This window comes from Strongylocentrotus purpuratus, unplaced genomic scaffold (genome assembly GCF_000002235.5).
Source record: "Strongylocentrotus purpuratus isolate Spur 01 unplaced genomic scaffold, Spur_5.0 spur5_scaffold_11, whole genome shotgun sequence".
NCBI lineage: Eukaryota > Metazoa > Echinodermata > Echinoidea > Camarodonta > Strongylocentrotidae > Strongylocentrotus > Strongylocentrotus purpuratus.
Window position 1 is genome coordinate 26,462,622 of NW_022145596.1, and position 19,844 is coordinate 26,482,465.

At 34.8% G+C, this 19,844-nt stretch overlaps 1 protein-coding gene across 12 annotated transcripts in view; it reads left to right on the forward strand.

Annotated features, from left to right (window-relative positions):
- The first annotated feature begins 305 nt into the window (after positions 1-305).
- Positions 306-19,844, forward strand: part of LOC587649 (protein furry homolog-like) — a 96,146-nt gene continuing 76,607 nt past the window's right edge. For all 12 annotated transcript variants that reach the window (XM_030981026.1, XM_030981030.1, XM_030981031.1 and 9 more), the window contains exons 1-4: positions 306-411; positions 11,276-11,413; positions 16,554-16,768; positions 17,629-17,682. In XM_030981026.1, coding sequence (XP_030836886.1) covers positions 11,383-11,413; positions 16,554-16,768; positions 17,629-17,682 — 300 coding nt within the window. In that variant the 5' untranslated portion in view covers positions 306-411; positions 11,276-11,382. The remainder of the gene's footprint in view (positions 412-11,275; positions 11,414-16,553; positions 16,769-17,628; positions 17,683-19,844) is intronic.

The following is a 19,844-nucleotide window of genomic DNA, read 5'->3' on the forward strand; positions in this document are numbered from 1 at the left end:
GGGTTTTAACCTCAACAGGATGTTGACTAAGACATAAACAATTCGACATGTATCATATATGAGAATAAACAGCAAATTCTGAGCTTTAAAATGATAAAAGTTATTATCTAATCTAGTTACATTTAGGCCTACATACGATCACTTTAAAAACATTCAATTAAATCGAGACGTGCAAAACTTTTTTCCTTTTGAATTGGCCATTTTAAATACACTACAACCCTTTTATTAGTCGCTAGCTTCCTCCATATTGGTCGCAGCTCAGGCGCAGGCTTATTGGTCGCTAGTTTCGAGGAGTTGCTGGTTAAGGTTTCGAGAAATAAGGCTTGGTTGATCTTAATGAACACACCGAAATACGTGACTCCGTAATTTAATTTCTCCTGCTGAGTCCTGGGATAGGCTAATATCAAAAAGGTAAGTGACTGTATAATATGGATTCAATAGTATGAATCTACTGAAAGTCGAAAGATAATTATAAATCACTGTAAATGTTATTTGCAAAATTATTATCAGAGTGCAGAGCCAGAGATGGCGTCATTCGCTAACTTTGGCACTGACAAAGTCCCATTGGTAGGTTTATGTGTGATGTAAATTTAATAACTCCATAGCTGCATTATCCATTTCTTAGTAGGTCTAGGAGCCTATAGTAGACTCTATTCCATAATCCTGGCTGTGTATTAAAAACTGTTATTGATTCTTAATAATAATAATAATAATAACAACATTTATAATGCGCACATATCCACCCCAAGAAATGCTCAAGGCGCCTAACAAGGTAGGTAGACCGGCGCTACTGCAGTTCCGTATCCATTTTTTTAGCAGTTTCATATCCATTCTTAGCAAAGGAATTTTAGCCCAATATTTTACTAATTTTAATCATAATCATATATTGCATTTTCCACCTGAATTTGGATCACATCCAACATCGGGAAGCCTCCGTTTAGGGCTTCGATGTCGACGTCGTCGCTCAGTACCGTGTCCGCGCTACCGCTTTGCAACTCAAACTGAAGCTATCAGTCTAAAATTATGCAAGCTTCTCGTATAGTTTATGGTATCGTGCATGTGCGTAATACCATACAGCTGATCGCCGTGAGACAGGTGCGGTTGTTATGGTAACCTACCCGGGTGAGGTTTTTGCGGATGGCTGATTAATACGGTGTCCAAAAGCTCACCCCGTGTTTTACGATCAGACCCCCCACTGTTTCTCATCCACATATCGCTCGGGTGAGATCGAAAAAGTTCTATTAAGATGGGGCTTTAGAAGCACTGTACTCAGTGAACTGGTACATTCAAGTGGGCCTACAAGTGGGCACGATTTGGGAAAGGGGAAATTTGAGCATATTATGTAGGCCCCTAGACTATATTGTGAAAGTGTTATTTGTCACCAAAATATACGAGTGAGATATAAAAAATGCATATTGGTATGCATATTGGCGCATCCTGACGCTAATGCGTAAGCAGGGCCGGCGGAGCGACTTCCAAAGTGGAAGGCACCAACAAAAAAGGGCACCTATCTTCACCTACAAAGCGAAATCTCAAAGTGAAAATATACATTTTTTTTAGACATTGGTAATGGTATAGGGCCTATAGTACCCCTATATTGTGATTCCATTATCCAGGCCTGATAAAAACCTGATTTAAATCGGTTTCCTGATTTTTTTTTCCTGATTTGATCCCGATTTTCCTGATTTTTCCCTTATCTTCTCTATTTTCCCCTATTATTTCCCAATTTTTCTTACTCAAAGGGGGGGGGGGGGGGATGTTGCCATTTTCCCCCCCGAACCCTCTTTTTTTTACTCAAGGGAGGCGTGGTTATCAGGGACGATTTCAATATTTGTTTTTCTTTATATATTATACAAGATTTTGCTTAAAGACCATCAATACTACTTGGCCAGAGGGGATTAGACCACACAGCGAGGTCACTGACAGGTGGCTATCTCATTAACTCAGCTCTCAACTAACATAAGAAAAAGAGGTTCATGGGGGATCAACAGGCACCGATTGGGAAAGTTTTCTATATATAGAGGGAGCAAGTAGCTACAAGTAGGACAGTGGGGCTTTAAACTAAAATGGGCTAAAAAATGAAGAAAAAGACATGTAGAATAACTTTTGCAAGAGATTCCGAACATGAAAATGATTTTTGTCTCGCCTGCGTAGCAAAAAAGCGAGACATACTGTAGGCGCCACTTTTCCGGTGACGGCGGCGGCGGCGGCGATGGCGGCGTCAAAAACTTAACCTAAGGTTAAGTTTTTGAATTTTTGATATAATTTTTAAAGTATAGCTTCTTAGTCAATGAAACTTTGACCATAGGGTAATCAAGTTTCCCCAATCATGTGAGTAGAATTTCAGATCACAAAGTCAAGGTCAAAGGTCATTTCAAGTCAACAGACTTGGACTATGTTGTAGCATCATCATCAAAAACTTAACCTACTTGTAAGGTTAAGTTTTTGAATTTTTGATATAATTTTGAAAGTATAAGTTCTTAGTCAATGAAACTTGGACTTATAGGGTTATCAAGTCTCCCCAATCATGTGAGTAGAATTTCATGGATATGGAAAAAGTTAACCAAATAACTGTGATCCGCAGACCTTCCTGATATTGGTTAAAATAAAGCTTTAAAAAGAAAAGATAGACGAGGAGAAGAAAAATGGAGAAAGAAGGGAGAAAAAAAAAAAAAAAGAAAAAGAAAAAATATAAGAAAGAGAGAGAGAGAGAAAAAAAAAATTGTGATTTCATGACAGATTTAGTAACATATTATTATTGTTAATCATTAACCATCACGTTGTAAAAAATAAATATAATATCATTATCATTATCATTATTAACATTATTACTACTATCGTAACTATCATGATTATTTTGATTATTATAATTTATATCGTTGACATCAATATTTATATTAAAACATCAACAAAAATTAATTTTCATTGAGAACACAATTTCAACAACAACCAGTCTCGAAGCTATTGCACGATCATAATATGTACAGATAAAGGTACATGTAAGCCCTATATCATGTTTATGAAAATTCAGTAATACAATTTTGGAATGGTTTGGAATGGTTAAAATGGACTGTGTATTATTTCAAGTACATATCATTATTGTTTCATATTATATAATGAGAAATGGAACAAATTTTATACGGTATACATCTCAGGCGGTTATTATGTGAAGTCTTGTTTATAGAATTGAAGAATTATTTATATTCTATAAATGACTATAAACTGCAGCAATTAAACAACTAGCAATAAGAGAGCATAAACAGCATTAAAAGATCACACTGTTACAAATATGTATAAGCATATTCGTCATTATTATCAACATCATTTATATTATTGTTATTGCAATCATTATTATTGCTACGATTATATCATATAACTGTTACAATCATTATTATAATAATAAATGTATGATACAACATGAATAAATACGTAATCATATGTACAGATTTACAAGCCAGAGTTCCACAACTTCAAGTGGGAGCACCAAGTGCCAATTTGAGTCAATAGTACATCGTTACGAATATGTTGAGGAAGTGTGTCCCACAATCCGGGAAATGAGTTAATGGCTGACAAACGCAGTCTTTCAGTTCGAGCGGTACTATACCTTGGGTTTACATTTATGGCGCTGTTTACACTATCGCAGGATACATACATAAATAAACATTTAATAATGAATGTGATCAAAGTGTACTTCCGACGAGACTCAAGAGATGACCAGCGGAGGCGTCGCAACCTTTCCTCGTATGACATTTCCATTCTTCTTTGTTTAAGAATAATACGGGTCGCTCTACGTTGAATACCTTCAATCTTACCGATTAAATTTTTCATATACGGGGTCCAAACGGGTAGACCATACTTGATTATGGGTAGAATAAGAGCTTTGTACAGACAAAGTGTAGCGTGGGAAGAGAGACCGGATGAAACACTAGAAAGCAGCCCGAGGAGCCGGTTGGCTCGTGAGACAATGTAGTTGACGTGACTATCCCAAGATAAGCGATTATTTATTATGACACCTAAATATTTGGTCTCAGTTACTACATCAAGAAGAACGCTATTGATGCTGTACTCGGGAATACCTGGATTCTTAGCCGTGATATCCTCATGACTTTAGATTTTGATTTTGATTTTTCATATGATAGGGCTAGAAGGGGGATTTAAAACTTCTACACAGAATCGTGAAATTCATTACGGTATCTATGCTAATTTATGCAAATTTATTCGAAATCACAAAAAATGCTTCTTCTCTTTCATTTCTCAACCGATTTTGATTTGGTTTGCCTTATCTGGTAGAGCTAAATTTGGAACACTAAACTTCTACATAGAATTTTGAAATTGTTCTCCATTAATTAATTATGGTAATTTATGCAAATTTATTCAAAAAATAACAAAAATTGCTTCTTCTCCCTCATTTCTTGACTGATTTTGATTTGGTTTGCCTTATCTGGTAGAGCTAAATTTGGAACACGTAACTTCTACACAGAATTTTGAGATTTTGCTCCATTGATTATTTATGGTACTTTATGCAAATGAAATGAAATTATGTCCCTTCCAGGGCATCAAATTTTTATTTTTTGACCAGTTTAAAAGTGTACCACATAAAATTTACGATATTTGTTGTTGCGAGATGCGGATTAGCGCTACGTTATTGACGTTCTGGTTTATCATATTGAATTGTGTTATGCAGGCGAGAGCGTTTCCCTTGTTCTTAGAAATCATCAATAATTCTGGAATCTAGCTTTAAAAATGACGACTCAGAATGCTCAGTAAAAGGCCCAGTTTCAGAGCTGTATTGCGCAATAGCATATGACGTAACTGCAGGAGCCTCTCCCGGTGAAATGGAAGGTGATTTAGGCATTAAAATGTCTTTAAAAAGGAAAACTATGATATTAATTGGGAAAAAAAACATTTATCCGAAGAAATAATATGCACTTGATAATCCCAGTAAGTTTCTGGCAATATCTTTATTCCTAATGTAAGATCTTTAGTTATAGGACAAATCGGACATGCCCGCAATGACGTCAAATGAGTAATCAAGGCCACGTGACCGTATAACCTTTTTTCGAGGGGCGTAGCCCAGGCAAGCGTGAGAACTGAAAAATGGATGGTTATTATCATTTTTTGGTCAATTTAGAGATTTTCTGAAAAATAAGAGGCTGGAATATTAAAGTAGAGGTGTATTCATGCTTTGAAAGGGTATGTTAGTTGGGTTAGAGTGGCCCTTTAAGCATCGCACTTTGCAGCTGGGTGTGATGGTCTGAATATTCATTTGCGAGCGAGAAAAAAAGTAAAAGCAGGGTACCGTGAGTAAAAATGTTTCCCAGAGCTCTCAATCATACACTGTCAACTCACCACTCAGAAACTAGGACCAAACTAGCTGCCAATGTCCAGATTTCTGTTTGAACTTGGAGGATAATTTGCCTGTCATCTTCAGCTTTAAAAACAACAATTTTACTGTTATTTGTGAGAAATTCAGAAGCACAAATCAGCGCCTTCAATTGCAACTCGCAGTAAAATAGCGTGGGTTTTCAAAGCCGGACTATGGGGTGCTTCCTACAACGTCGGGGGAAAAAAAATGTACCGGTATACATGTATATTCTACCGTATATATAAAATAATAAAAAAATCCATTATTTAAAAAAAATTAAAAAATTGGCCGCCGAGAATTCGAGTATTCGCCTGTAAGCCTGGGAGTGTACTCGAGTACCTCATTACATGGTAATGCACAGCCTTAAAATATTATTAAGAGGAAAAAATGTATATACATGTACATGTATAGTCTACTGTATATATAAAATTTAAACAAAATTGATTATTAAAAAAAAAAAAAAATGGCCGCCGAGAATTTGAGTAATCGCCTGAAAGCCTAGGATTGTACTCTCCCAAAGAAACCGGGAGCCGTGGATTGTGAGCAATATAGGACAATCAGCCTTATTTGCCATATCACTAAGATTATTTTGAGGATTCTGCTTTTGAGAGCATGAAGTAGCATAACTCCCATGGTCGGAAGGGAACAATTTGGTTTTGTAAAGGATGCGGGCACAAGAAATGCAATATATGTGGTTAGAAATATAACGGAGAGAGCTGTCGAAATGCAAAAGGATGTGTACATGTGTTTTATTGATTATTCAAAGGCTTTTGATAAAGTAAGACATTCAGAACATTTTGAAGAGCTGAAAAAGCTTGATGTACATGTAAGATCTAAGACTGCTACAAAGTCTATATTGGAATCAGTTTGCATGCATCAGGGTAGAAGGAGAGTGTAGTGAATATATCAACATCAGACGGGGAGTCGGACAGGGTTGTGTTATGTTGCCAGACCTGTTCACTAATAGTGAAATTATTCTAAGAGAATTGGAAGTTGAAAATGGGATACAAGTGGGTGGTCATTCAATCACAAATATTAGAGCTTTGGGGGAAATTACTCTTAGCCGCTTTAAATTAGGGGCATGACTAAAGACACTTATTAGTAAAAGAAAAGGAGCACGTGTCAAGGTACAAAGGGTAATTATCAAAGGTTCAAATGGGGCACTTCTTACACCTGTAAGGAGGCACTCACCAGAAATGAGATAGGGCACTTATGAGTATGAGAAATGGGCATTTGTCGACGGAAAAGGGACATCCATCAGAATTTGATTTATCAGAGGTGAAAAGGGACATTTATGAAAAGGAATAGGTCCCTTGTTAGAAAGGAAAAGGGGCACAATTTATAATAAAAGGGGCAGTTATCAGAGGTGAAAAGAGCATTTATCAGGAGGGGAAGGTGTACTTTTCAAAATATAACGAGCATCTCTCAGATTTGAATAGGGGCAATTATCGGAGGTGAAATCGCACTTACCTGAAATGAAAAAAATTAACTTCTCTTATATGAAAAAGGTCATTTACCAGAGATGAAAAGGGGCACTTTTCATAGCTGAAAATGGGCATTTATGAGAGGGGAAGGGGCTCTTTTTTTTAATTGACCTTATCATAAAGGAAAAGAGGCCCTTATTCGAAAGGAAAGGGGGCACATGTGTAAAAAAAAAATTGCGCTTATCCGAGTTAAAAAGGGATAGCTCTAAAAAGGGGAAGGGGCACTTCTTACGAAGTAAAAGTGGCCCTTTGGAGGAACTTGGAAAAATGGGGGGGGGGGGGGAGGGGTTGGGCACTTTGCCCCCCCCCCCCACCCCTGCCACCAGCCCCATCATCAAAAATCCAAAATGATGTGCCTTTTTCAAATTTCTCACCAAAGAGTGATGACCTTTGTAGCGCAGGGGCTGTTTTTACCGTTTAACTTCAAATCGACGGCTCAGGAATTTATGCGGTTGGCCCCCTCTATTCAATAACGTTTTCCAAGCCTTCTGGAATGACCCCCAATCTCCCGATCGCAATTCTGCTCCTCTTTGCAAAGAAAAATAATGAAATCAGACTAGTTTTGAGTCAACCAGTAAAATATTTGGTCATACACTGTACATGTACAGTGTATGCCTTTTGTGCTTTTCATTCAGTAAATGTTATTTCCAGCAAGTTTTCATTACATGCATGGTAGTTCAAATAATCAACGGATAAATTGTATTTATAATGGGAACCGGTATACTTTAAAGCCACTTTCTATGGGAATGTAATTATTTGACCTTTAAAGGGCAAGTACACAAAAATAACTTACTTTCAATAGAAGCAAACAAAAATCAGACAAACCAATCAAAAATAGTTTGAGCAAAATCGGATAAGAAAGTTATGAATTTTGAATGACATGAAAAACTTTGAAAATCTCAAGATAAATTGGCAACTTACTCATCATGAGTCTGTGACAGCATTACCTCACTTTTCACTCATTGTTTTCTTTATATTGTTAATATACATTTCCAATTTTTCCCTTAAAAATCTTATTTCCTCACACCAGCATCCAAGTTATATTGGTAGTAATATGTTTTTGTGTAGATGCTCTAATATAGAGTAATTTTTTCAGTTAAATCATTAAAAATATGAATTTTGTTAAACCATATATATAAAAATCAATGATTATGAATATACAATATTCAGAAAAAAGTATCAAATCAAATATTTTAAATCCTAGTGGGATGTAAATTTCCTTTTCAATGTGGATGACTGCCATTGTGTGTGTGTGTGTGCACATATTTTCTCAAACCTTGAGAGATAACGGTGCCAGTGGGGTGAGCTAGGAAAAGACAGCATTCAACAAAAGTTTGTTTTTGCATTTACAAAGTATAATTTCCATGATGTATGTTTTTAGGGGGCTGTCTTTAAATCCAGGTCTTCCAGGATTCTTCATTTGATAAACTACACTGTACTGGTCATGGCGATGCAATATTTGTTGCACATAGCAGATATACCTGTAGGTGTTCAGTACGTGTGTAGTGTGCATGCCTTGAAGCAAACGTGTGTGTATACATGTAAACACCCATGAATTGGAGGGTTCTCCTCAACATACAAATGATGAGTCATGCATAGAGTACAGCCTGTGATGAGATCATCACTTCACCAAGAAATGAGAGAATTTTTGTTATGAAAATAATGTACAAAAATGTACGCCATATTTCAGCATACATGTACCTTCATGTATTTATTCATTTGGTTGAGGTATTGGGTGTGTATAGTGTTTATTTTGTCTACAATTTGCCTAATTAATGCTAAAGAGTATTACCGGTATTTATTTCCACATTGACAGGATATGACTACTATAGTATACAAATATACACTGCCTTGAGAGGTTCTGGTTAAAACTATGCGCAAGAGGTGACTCCAATATTACTATTTGCTGAGGGGCGCAGCCCTGAAGCAAATAGTATTTTTGGAGTCACCGAGGCCCATAGTTTAACCAGTACCTCAAATAGAAGGCATGGTATATTTGTTTTATATCCTGCATCAAAAAATTATTTTAAAAAAAAATTCAAAAAATAAAAAAAAATTAGAACAAAAAAAAATGTCAATTTTTATCTAAAAAGATTTAAAATATTTTGTTTTCATTAAATTAAGATTTGAAAAAAAAAATTGATTCAATTCAAAAAAAAAAATTCACATTTTTTTTCAACTCCCAAATAGTAAACCAAAATAGTACAGTACTCTCATATAGTGCTTTCTAAAAATAGGTCAAATATTTCTGGTCATGTGACGAGCTCTCAACCAATCAAAAGCCAACAAATTTTTGATGCAGGATAAAATAATTTTTATCCTTACAACTTGGGGCAGTGATACATTTTAGTATGTCTTGTATCTTTTCTAGCCAAATTTTGTCTTGCAGTATATGCAAGAATGCTTACATATATCTGTATTTAACAAATGGAACCGTGAAAATAACTCCCTAATAATAATGGCAATGTAATCTAATCCATATCAGTCATATCACAATTACATAATTACTCTAAATATGTTGGAGTGTTAGCACTCTATTCTTGGAAAACTTCTCCCCCCTCAGTCTGACACACACACACACACACACACACACACTCTCTCTCTCTCTCTCACTCTCCCTCTCCCTCTCACATGTGTTGTAACACCATCATCATCACCATCATCACCATACAGTAATCATCATTATCCATGATCACCAATTTCCTCATTCTTTGATTATCATCATCATCATCATCATGATCACCACCACCCTTCATCCAACTTCATGAAAGGGATCGTTTAACAATGTTAAATCTGAGATACACGGTCCTACATGTACATGTTACCAGTGTCTGTGATATGGTGTAATATTGAAGCCCTAAAAAAATCGTGCTTCAAAATGATCAAGAAGTGCCTCAAAAAAGTAAAAATCTTTGAGTGACCGGTTTTACCATACTCGTTTTCCCCATTAGACTGTAGTGTTATGAAAGCCGTCCAGCGAACGTCTTCTAGCTCTAGTAATCCTACCTTGTAGTCGTACAGGATTACATGTTGAGGTCATTGGATGATTACATGTTGAGGTCATTGGATGATTACATGTTGAGGTCATTGGATGATTACATGTTGAGGTCATTGGATGATTACATGTTGAGTTCATTGGATGATTACATGTTGAGGTCATGGGATGATTACATGTTGAGGTCATGGGATGATTACATGTTGAGGTCATGGGATGATTACATGTTGAGGTCATGGGATGATTACATGTTGAGGTCATTGGATGATTACATGTTGAGGTCATGGGATGATTACATGTTGAGGTCATTGGATGATTACATGTTGAGGTAATTGGATGATTACATGTTGAGGTCATTGGATGATTACATGTTGAGGTCACTGAGGGATTACACAACATTTTATCGTGTGCATAACATTGGAATAATTTTCTTATCTCTATTCTTAAATGATTATGACAATATGGTTTATCTTTTAAAGATGAAGTTGACTTTGGTCATGCAATTGCATTGTGACAGAAACGATGTGGAATCGAAGGTTGACCATCTAGCATATAAGTATTGGTGTGTACTGCAAGGTTCTGGAATCATCAAAATGATAAGATATTTGGCCCAGTCTTGTTAAAGTTAAAAGCACTGTACACAGAAAGATGTATATGGGGCTACATGAACATGTGGCATAAAAATCCGTCTCTGATTTTTATGTTGTTACATGTCATATTCAGAATATGGAAGCATTTGAAGAGCCATGCTTTTCAGGGAACATTTTGTATCTGATGTGTTTTCACACTTGCATAATAACAATGATAAAGCTCACAAATTATTTTTTACCTCTTCCCAGAACTCAACCTTCTCCTTAAGAACTTCATTGATTAGTCTCTATATCTCTATACATTGATCAATAACATTCTGAGAAAGAAAAATATTTAGCTGTACAAAATAAATCCTATTCTCACAATCATACATGTCATGAAAAAGGGTAACTACATGTATTCACATTTTTTGAGCTGTGAAATGAGTTGAGTTGAGGTTTTATTATCCAAACGTTAAAATACAGTAATATAACAAAAATAAATGTCTATTTAACAAATATCTCGAATGAATAATAGGGACCAGAAAAGTACAGTATCTTAACATTTATCAATTTGTGTATGAATTATTACATACAGGTACAACTAACGCTACATTCTGTGCATGTAGTATCTAGCATAATACATGTTTATGTGTTTAGTACAAAGCCTAAACTTGTATAAATAGACATTCCATATAAGATAATACAATTAAAGTATCATAACTATCTACAAATATAGAGTACATGTTTATTGTCTAATAAAAGGCAAGAAGTTTGAAAAGGTGTGTTTCATTCTTTCTTCATATAATTTTTTTGTCATGATGATGCAAAACTCTAATCTTTATTTGGTTTTATATGACAGGAACACCTTCAAAACAAACAATTCTGGATGTGCACAAACAACTGTTCGTAGAAGTCCATGAGTAACTTGTGAGGATGGCTTCTACTGAAATATAAGAAAGGAACCAAATGTCTTCGAGGAGAAGCGAAGAATACACAGGTTAGTATAAATGCACGTTTTCCAAGTTGTGAATTTTGTTTGAATCTTGCACCATCTTCTGAGAGACAGAAAGTCATTAAAATGCACATGTATGGCTAATACAGCCTATTTAGCATCATACATTCTTTATGTACATGTAGATGGGCCCAAAGGGGATGAAATAACATGCAGTTATCTGTAATCTACTTTACGAAAGACAGCTTTAGAGTGGCCAGACACAATGTAACTCTGGTCTATTTTCATATTATCGTCTGGGGTTGGCAAGTGATGCCATGTACAGGTACATGTACCTCCCTAGATTCTTTCTCAGCAGTATCTGGTCCCTAGAAATGTAAGATGTACATAATCTCTATCTCTAGATCTCTCTATTTCTCTCTCTCTCTGTATCTGTCTCTCTCTCTCTTTCTCTCTCTTTCTCTGTATCTGTCTCTGTCTCTGTCTCTCTGCTTTTCTCTCTGTGTCTGTCTCTCTGCCTGGCTCTGTCTCTCTATTTCTCTTTCTCTGTCTCTGTCTCTCTCTGTGTGTGTCTCTCTCTCCGTCCCTCTCTCTCTCTCTCTCTCTCTCTCTGTCTTGTTTTCTGTCTTTACCAAGGTGTGTGCAATATTGTTGGTAATGGTATCTGATATGAAATGAACTTTGTTACAACAATGCACAGTGTACTGATATCAGCTGTCATACCGAAAACCACAATGATAATACAGGCAGCAGCAGCGTGCACATTACATGTAGATCTATGTAGTATTAAATATTAATAATAATAATAATAATAGAGAATATTTATTAAGTGCATAATAAATTGAAAATTTCTTTATGTGCTTTACAATCATGACAAATTTGAATATGTAAACAACATAATATATGACAACGATATTAAAAGCAAATACCAAAAAACATTTCTGGTAAAATAAACCAATTCACCTTTAATTATACCTAAGTAAAACTATTTGACATTACGATACTGTACATTGAACAAAGAATGTGCAATATTCATGCAGGGCTCATATGAATTATGTGTGATGCAATACTACATGTAGTCTGTGGAATATCATGTACACAACGTGGTACAAAGCTCTGTGATCTGAAGTGAGAAAGTTCAAGTAGGTAGTTTGTTCTATAGACAGCATTATCATAATGCACAGCTGGAAGAATGATTGAGCTAGTCTTTCTATTTGGATGTAATTTGATTATCAGAGTGATCCTCCAGCATGAAAAATGAGTCTAGCTGCCATGTGGTTGGGTATCATGTTTCATTGTGTATTACCATCGCTTTTATATGACTTATCTGTATTACATGTATGAATATCATCAGGAGACATTTTGTTTAATCTACATACATGTACAGTGTAGACTGGAGGCTAATATTATATAATGTATGATATTCATAATTCATGTACATGTTTGTACATTCACCTTGTGTAGAATGTTAAATACTGAATGAGAAACTGAAACTACACCCTGAATATATCGGTAGGCAGTCCATTTTATATTGGACAGGTAATTTGATTTCTTTGAATTGATGACATCATCTTATGTGGAGTGTGCATATTCACAATGACTTTGCATTAATTAAGCGCGGCTCATCGCCTCAGCTACATGTATATACATGTACAGGTAAGTGAACGGATGGGGTCCACATGCTATGTCGTCACTGTAAATTTGACCCCTATTGACCCGTAATTTGGAGGGGTGTGGAAAATGAGGTTTTAATTTGCTTTTGTGCAATAATGAAAGGGTAAATACTTTTTATTCCTTTATATTTGTATTCTACATTCATTCAGTATTCCATTTATATAAAATGGTATTTTCATCGGGTATAGGTCTTAAATATTTATATGCATGTTTCTAGAATGGTACATACATGTACAGTATTACCGGACATGGTCTTTTCATTTGTTCTGTTTTATATTTCATTTATTGTCGTCAAAAACAGCTGTTGATGAAATTTTGTGAGGATTTTTGGAAACAAGCATTTTTGGAAAGAGAATGTCATAACCATGAACTATGAACGTTGTTTCCAATTTTGAAGTTGGCTTAAAGTTACTTTTCAATCATTTTTATGATGGCGATTTTGTTGTTTTTTAATGATTTTTGAATTAATTAATTTTCAAATATCTTAAACTGCACTACAGAAATATATTCCTAAGCTTTGTATAGATACAATATTAGAGATAATTGTAATGGAGAAATAATGTAGACAAATTGATATTTATAGCTATTTGTATGTCTTCAAACATATTTTATTTTACATGCTCTCTACTATGAATATATATGAGAAATTGTTATCTGCACTTTACTAATAATAAATAATAATAGTGGGTTCTTGTATAGCTTTACATGTACATGTATGAGTGTTTTTGAGAGTGTTTGACCTTGACTGACATGTCTACTACATGTACATGTAGCGGCACATTGTTCATATTGTAATCATATTTATTTGAGAAAAGGAGTGGTATAATTAGAAATGACACAGATATAGTATCTAAATACAGAATAAATATACAACACTATCAACACAAGGTCTTCTGTCAGTTCATCCTAGCGGAAAACTTAGCGGGAAACTGGCCCTTTGTAGCATCAGCTCCTGCATTCTTGAACTTTGTACCAGTAACTTTTAGGAAGATGTGTTTCCTCAAATTTGTGAAAGCTTTTCAAAAAAAAGTTTGGAAACAACTATTCATACTTCATAGTTTTATTAATGACATTCTCTTCCTAAAAAATGTACATATATGCATTTTTCCACTAATCCTCACAAAATTTCCTGTAGTTGACCAATTGACAACAGGCTATTATACATTAAATTTTTTTTTATGGCACTTGAAGAAAAGAAAATTGCTTTCCAAAATCTGCTTTAGTCAATGAAAATGTCTAACCTTTTAATATATCAAAGCGCTACCCTTTTCAGCCCTAATATATAAATAGATGTTCATGTAGCCTTGTGTCTTGGGTTGTTTTTAATAACATCTGAATTTCCTCACTGCACCCTATAAATGATTTGTGTCTCCCGGTCAAGTTGCTGTAAAGCACAATCGTATGGTCCAATCTTGCTGAATCAGGAAACTTGAGAGATTTGATTTCTTATTACGATAGTAATAGCGTTGAACTGATATGATATCATTGATCCTAACTGGGGCACCAGCAGCCTTCTGGCAAGGTTTGGCAAAGAGCTCTAGCTTTGTAGATCTGATGTCGGTAGCAGGATGTGCAGATGACAGAAATGATATTTATTTAGCAGGACTGTACTCTGCAAACAAACAAGTCTTGGATTTATAAAGAGCTTGTCAAGACACATAATTACTTCAACTGGTGATTAAAGTGCAAGTCCATACATGTACATGTACATGTGGGTTGTATTTTAAAGTAAATTACACATGTTAATACATGTACTTAAAGAGTGTACAATTTTTTTGGTTGCCCTGTATTGTAATTAAAATGTATGTACATGTATGTTCCCCTAGATTTAGTACTTGCAGAAGAATGTGGCTGCCCTCTAAAGAATTATTTAAAATAGACATTGTGATTTACACTGTACTCATGAACATCTGTACATGAATCACATAGGCATTAATAGATTTACGAATAACAATTACAGGGAATGGAAATTACTGTATCATTTAATATATGTATGTATATTTAGTAAGAAAGAGGGGGAAAAAAGAGGGGAAAAAAGAGGGGGATAAAAGAAGAAATGTTTGAGTAAATCCTGAATCCAAATAATTAGTATGGTAATGATTGATTTATCAAATGTAATGTACATGTACATATATAGAGAAGTTAGAAATTTAAATTTGAAAAAGACAATTAACGCAATCATGATGGATACTACATGTACATGTAGGTAGATTTGACACAGATAATAGAAACTATAAAGTAAAGAACATGTAACTTAGAGCTCCATTTAATTTTGACAGTGGAAAGAAGTGATCTTTGGTGAAATTTCATCCAGATTTTCATCTGCTGTCTGTCTGTCTACCTTGCTAGAATTACATAACATTTATCTCATTACCCAGTCACCCACACATTACCCCTGTATGCTGGTCAGTCAGTCACGTTCAGATCTCAGTCATAATGACTACATGTAGCTAGGCAGTTTCCTGATGATGTTTCGTAGCACCTTCATTCAACTTTGAAAGACAGATTGAAGGAAATTTCTCTGTGCAATTAAGAATACCGTAATGCAGGTCATTTACCTGCTGGAGGGCATGTAAGGTCAGCCCCAAAAGAAAGGATGAACACTTTTCTTTTTTTAAGAAATGTATTAAATTAATTCTACCAACTCTGATTGAATATTGCAGGTCCTAGACAAACCCATTATAATAATAGTAATAATAATATTGGATTCTTTCATTAACCTATGAACAGAAAATTCAATTTTATAGCAAAACCGCAAATAGTTTCCTCTCGATTTTTTTTCCCCCTGATTTTTTTCTTCTTCCCCCCCCCCCCGCCCTGATTTTACCCCTATCTTCCTTATTTTCCCTAATTTTTGTTATTTTCCCTTAATTTTTATCCAAAGGGGGGAGGGGGATGTTTTAGATGCCATTTTTTCCCCCGAATCCTTTTTTTTTTACCTAAGGGGGGGGGGGGGGGACAGTTGAGGAAAAAGAAGAAAAAAACTAATTTTTTTTTTTAGTGCTCTCTATCACTCCTGATAAAGGCCCGCTGTGTATAGTAGCCGTGTATTTTGTCTACCTCAAGAAATAAAGTAGTGTTGTAGAACCTGTCTATAAAGGCCACCTGCCTACAGTTGCTGCTTTTTCTGTTTCCTCGCGTGACCTTAATAGACAGGTTCAGCATTCCAGAAGGCACATACAACTGAAATATGCTATTCATCTTGGGGGCTGTTAGTTCTGGGCCCCGTTTCATAAAAATTGTTATCAATAACAAGTTACAATAGCTGTTACAAGCTACTGAAACTACATGTATGGCATTTGATTATCTGAGAGCAAATTGTCATAGAAATTTAGCATTTGCTATTGATAGCAAGTTTTATGAAACAGGGCCTTTTTCCTGAACACTGAATAAAACCTGTTTACATACATGAACATGTACTGCAGTGCTGTAAAAAAAATGCCTTTGATTATTTCAGCTCTGATTGTTCATTTAAATTGTCTTTCTGTGTCTGTTGTATCCCTTTCTCTAGGTTCTAACCTGAGCCTAGCCACCAGCTCCACCTCTGATGTATCGTTACCATGGATACGGAGGCCTACGGAGGAGGACAAGCAGGATGCGACGTCGACGACCACCATTCCCCTTGATACCAACGTGAAGCCTGGTCAGTATGTCCTCCAGAGTCTCTTTGCAGAGTTCACCATCCAAGCAGAGAGGAAGATAGAGAGGATAATGACAGAGCCATTGGTAAGCAAAAGAGTCCTCTTGTGTGAGCCTCATTTATAGTAAAACCTGAAAAGAATTGCATTTATTAAATGTTTGTAAATCCCCTGAATGGTTAAGATGGACAGAGAGTTTCATGCTGAAAAGCAATTGAGTCACAACAGACACAACACTGCAGTTGTAGGATAGTCAAACAAAATTGAGAAAATACAGAACTCCAGATAATTGAAAAAGAGAGAGAGAGAAGATATTGAAATGGAAAGATGGGAATGAAGACTGGTATAGATAAAGAGAATTTTGTTTTGGAATATTCAGAGAAGGAGAAAGAGAGAGAGAGAGAGAGAGAGAGAGGGTGAGAGAGAATGTTTGTGAGGGAGTGAGTGAGTAAGGGGGAGGAAATAAAAGGAAGTAGATGACAATGAGAGAAGGAAGGAGTACATTTCAGAGTACAAGTGTACATAAATGTAAGATTCATAACTGGCTATCCAACACCATCACAGTATTAAATAATAATAATAATACACAATATTTATTAGGCACTTAATACTGGTGTCTCTAAGCGCATCATAGTCTGACTAAAAAATTATTTACCAAAACTTATAATAAACACACAACTTATACATCTGTTCTTTATTCAATAAATCATGCATATATTATATAATAATAAAAATAAACACCTCCTGAAGTTTACACCACTAGTTTATTAAACATGCACACTTTATTTGTTGATGTATGCTGCATGTGTGCTTAACTTACTTTACAGCTTTACTTCCACTGTTAGGATGATATTGAGTGCTCAATTGTTTGATGTATGTATAAAATATATGATAGACATACGAAAGGCTCTTATCAATATATTTGATTTACATTTGTTTACACTATAGGAAAGTCCACTGGCAAAATTGCTTCAAAGAGGAGAGGATCAGCAATTTGATCAGGTGAGTTTAAAATTAGCTATGCTTTGTTTTTGTCTGAGATATTAAAAATGCTATGTAAATGATATGATGCACCAATTTGATACCATTTTACTCATGTACATGTAATTAATTTAATTTAATTCAATTCAATTCGATTCAATTTCGGTTTATTAATATCAACATATGTACAATGCAGTAGTCCAGGGACCAATAATGCAATGTTTACATAAAATGTGCATAAAAAACAGGAATGATCATATAAATGTAAAATAAAAATGATAAAAGATAAAGTTAACATTATTGTTCTTACCTAAAGTTATATACATGTACACATATAAATAAATGATAATAGATGGATGAACAACCTATAACAGTTACTTGAAATATTGGACCAATTATTGCAAGTAAAAATATTCTTTAAATAAAAAAATAATTCAAAAAATAAATAAATATATATATATATATATATATATATATGTGTATATATATATATATATATATAGAGAGAGAGAGAGAGAGAGAGAGCGAGAGAAAGAGAGAGAGAGAGAGTGGGGAAATTATTATATTGCAATGATGATGATGAATTAATATATATATATTCAGATTTGATATGAATCATTCTTATTTTTCTTCAATATTACATGTGAATATTAGACCTTATTTCAAACATTCATGGACAATTTTCTTTCCATTTTCAGACTTTATATAGTAATTCTAGGTCATTCCCAACATGCATGGAGAAGTTTAATACATGTAATGCCTTTAAAAATGAGAGAATAATTAAGACATATATAAATATATAAATAAATATATATCAAAGTCATTCACAACATGTAGATGTATGGAGAGGTGTAAGTACATGTAATAACCTTTGATAATGAAGGAGTACAGCCAAGTGAAGCAGTTTGCATAGCAGGTCAATAACTGTCATGCCTTAACTCAAGGCATGATGTTTATTCCCATTCGCCCCACAGAGCAGTGGGGATATTACATGTGGCACCTCACCTTTATAACGGAGGGTATGGTAGTCGTGTCCTTTTTTCAGTTAAATGGATAGAACAATCAGCTTTCTACCAATGTACATCTTCATTCTCTGTGTAACATGGTCAGAGGATAGTCAATACCGCTACTCAGGACTTTCTGGACTCTCAAGTGTATTTGGGCATTCAGGCTGTGTGGATGTAAATTATATCTTGATTAAATTTAGACAAAGAATGTTTAAAGGGATCCGGTAACTTTGTCTCAGATTCTGAAACAAAATCCTAGGTTTAACTCATGCTGCAATGATAATTATAAACCTTTAGGTCAGTCAGGGAACCCATGACTTTTACAAGCTGATCGCCTGTCTGATTATCAAGATATTTATAATTGGAAATCGAAACCAAATTTTGTGTTTTCCTAACGGTTTTCATAACACCACAGTCTATTGGGGAAAACGAGTATGGTAAAACCAGTCACTCAAAGATTTTTACTTTTTTGAGGCACTTCTTGATCATTTTGAGGCTTCAATATTACACCATTATCACAGACACTGATAACACGTAGGGCTGTGCATCTCAGATTTAACATTGTTAAACAATGTCTTTAATGTCCAGTTTAAAGGGTATGTTAAATTGTTTCACAGACCATCTATGAATACGGCTAATATGTACAGTGTAGGCCTATAAATACCAAAATCTTAAGGATAAAATTCACCTAATACATTCAGAAAGCGAAGTTCTCGATACAATAAACTACAGGAAGATAAAAGCATTGTTTAAGTAGTTTTTGTTTTGAAAAGTGTTCCGGTTGCAAATTATCTCAATTTACAGCATGTATTATGAAACAACCTATAGCTACAGGAAACATCTTTGCAATAATTGTTTCAACTTGTTTCCTTTATTTTCCTTCCAAATTGCTGCCAGGCACTTAGCAGTAGTTAATATTGGATGCAAGAAGCCAGCTGGGACTTTGTTAGTTAATTGTTTCATGAACATATAAAGCCATTGCTTTATTCTGAAACAATGTGGAAGTTCAGCACAATTTAGTCTTTTTTATTTAAAAAGCTTACGGTATATTGTTAAAACCTGATTTGTAAATGTGCATGTATTGTTGCCTTTTATTCATTTATTTTTTGCTTTTCTTGATTCAAGAATGAAATGTATATGAAAAAATGGGAATTTATTGAACTACTATCAGTTTTA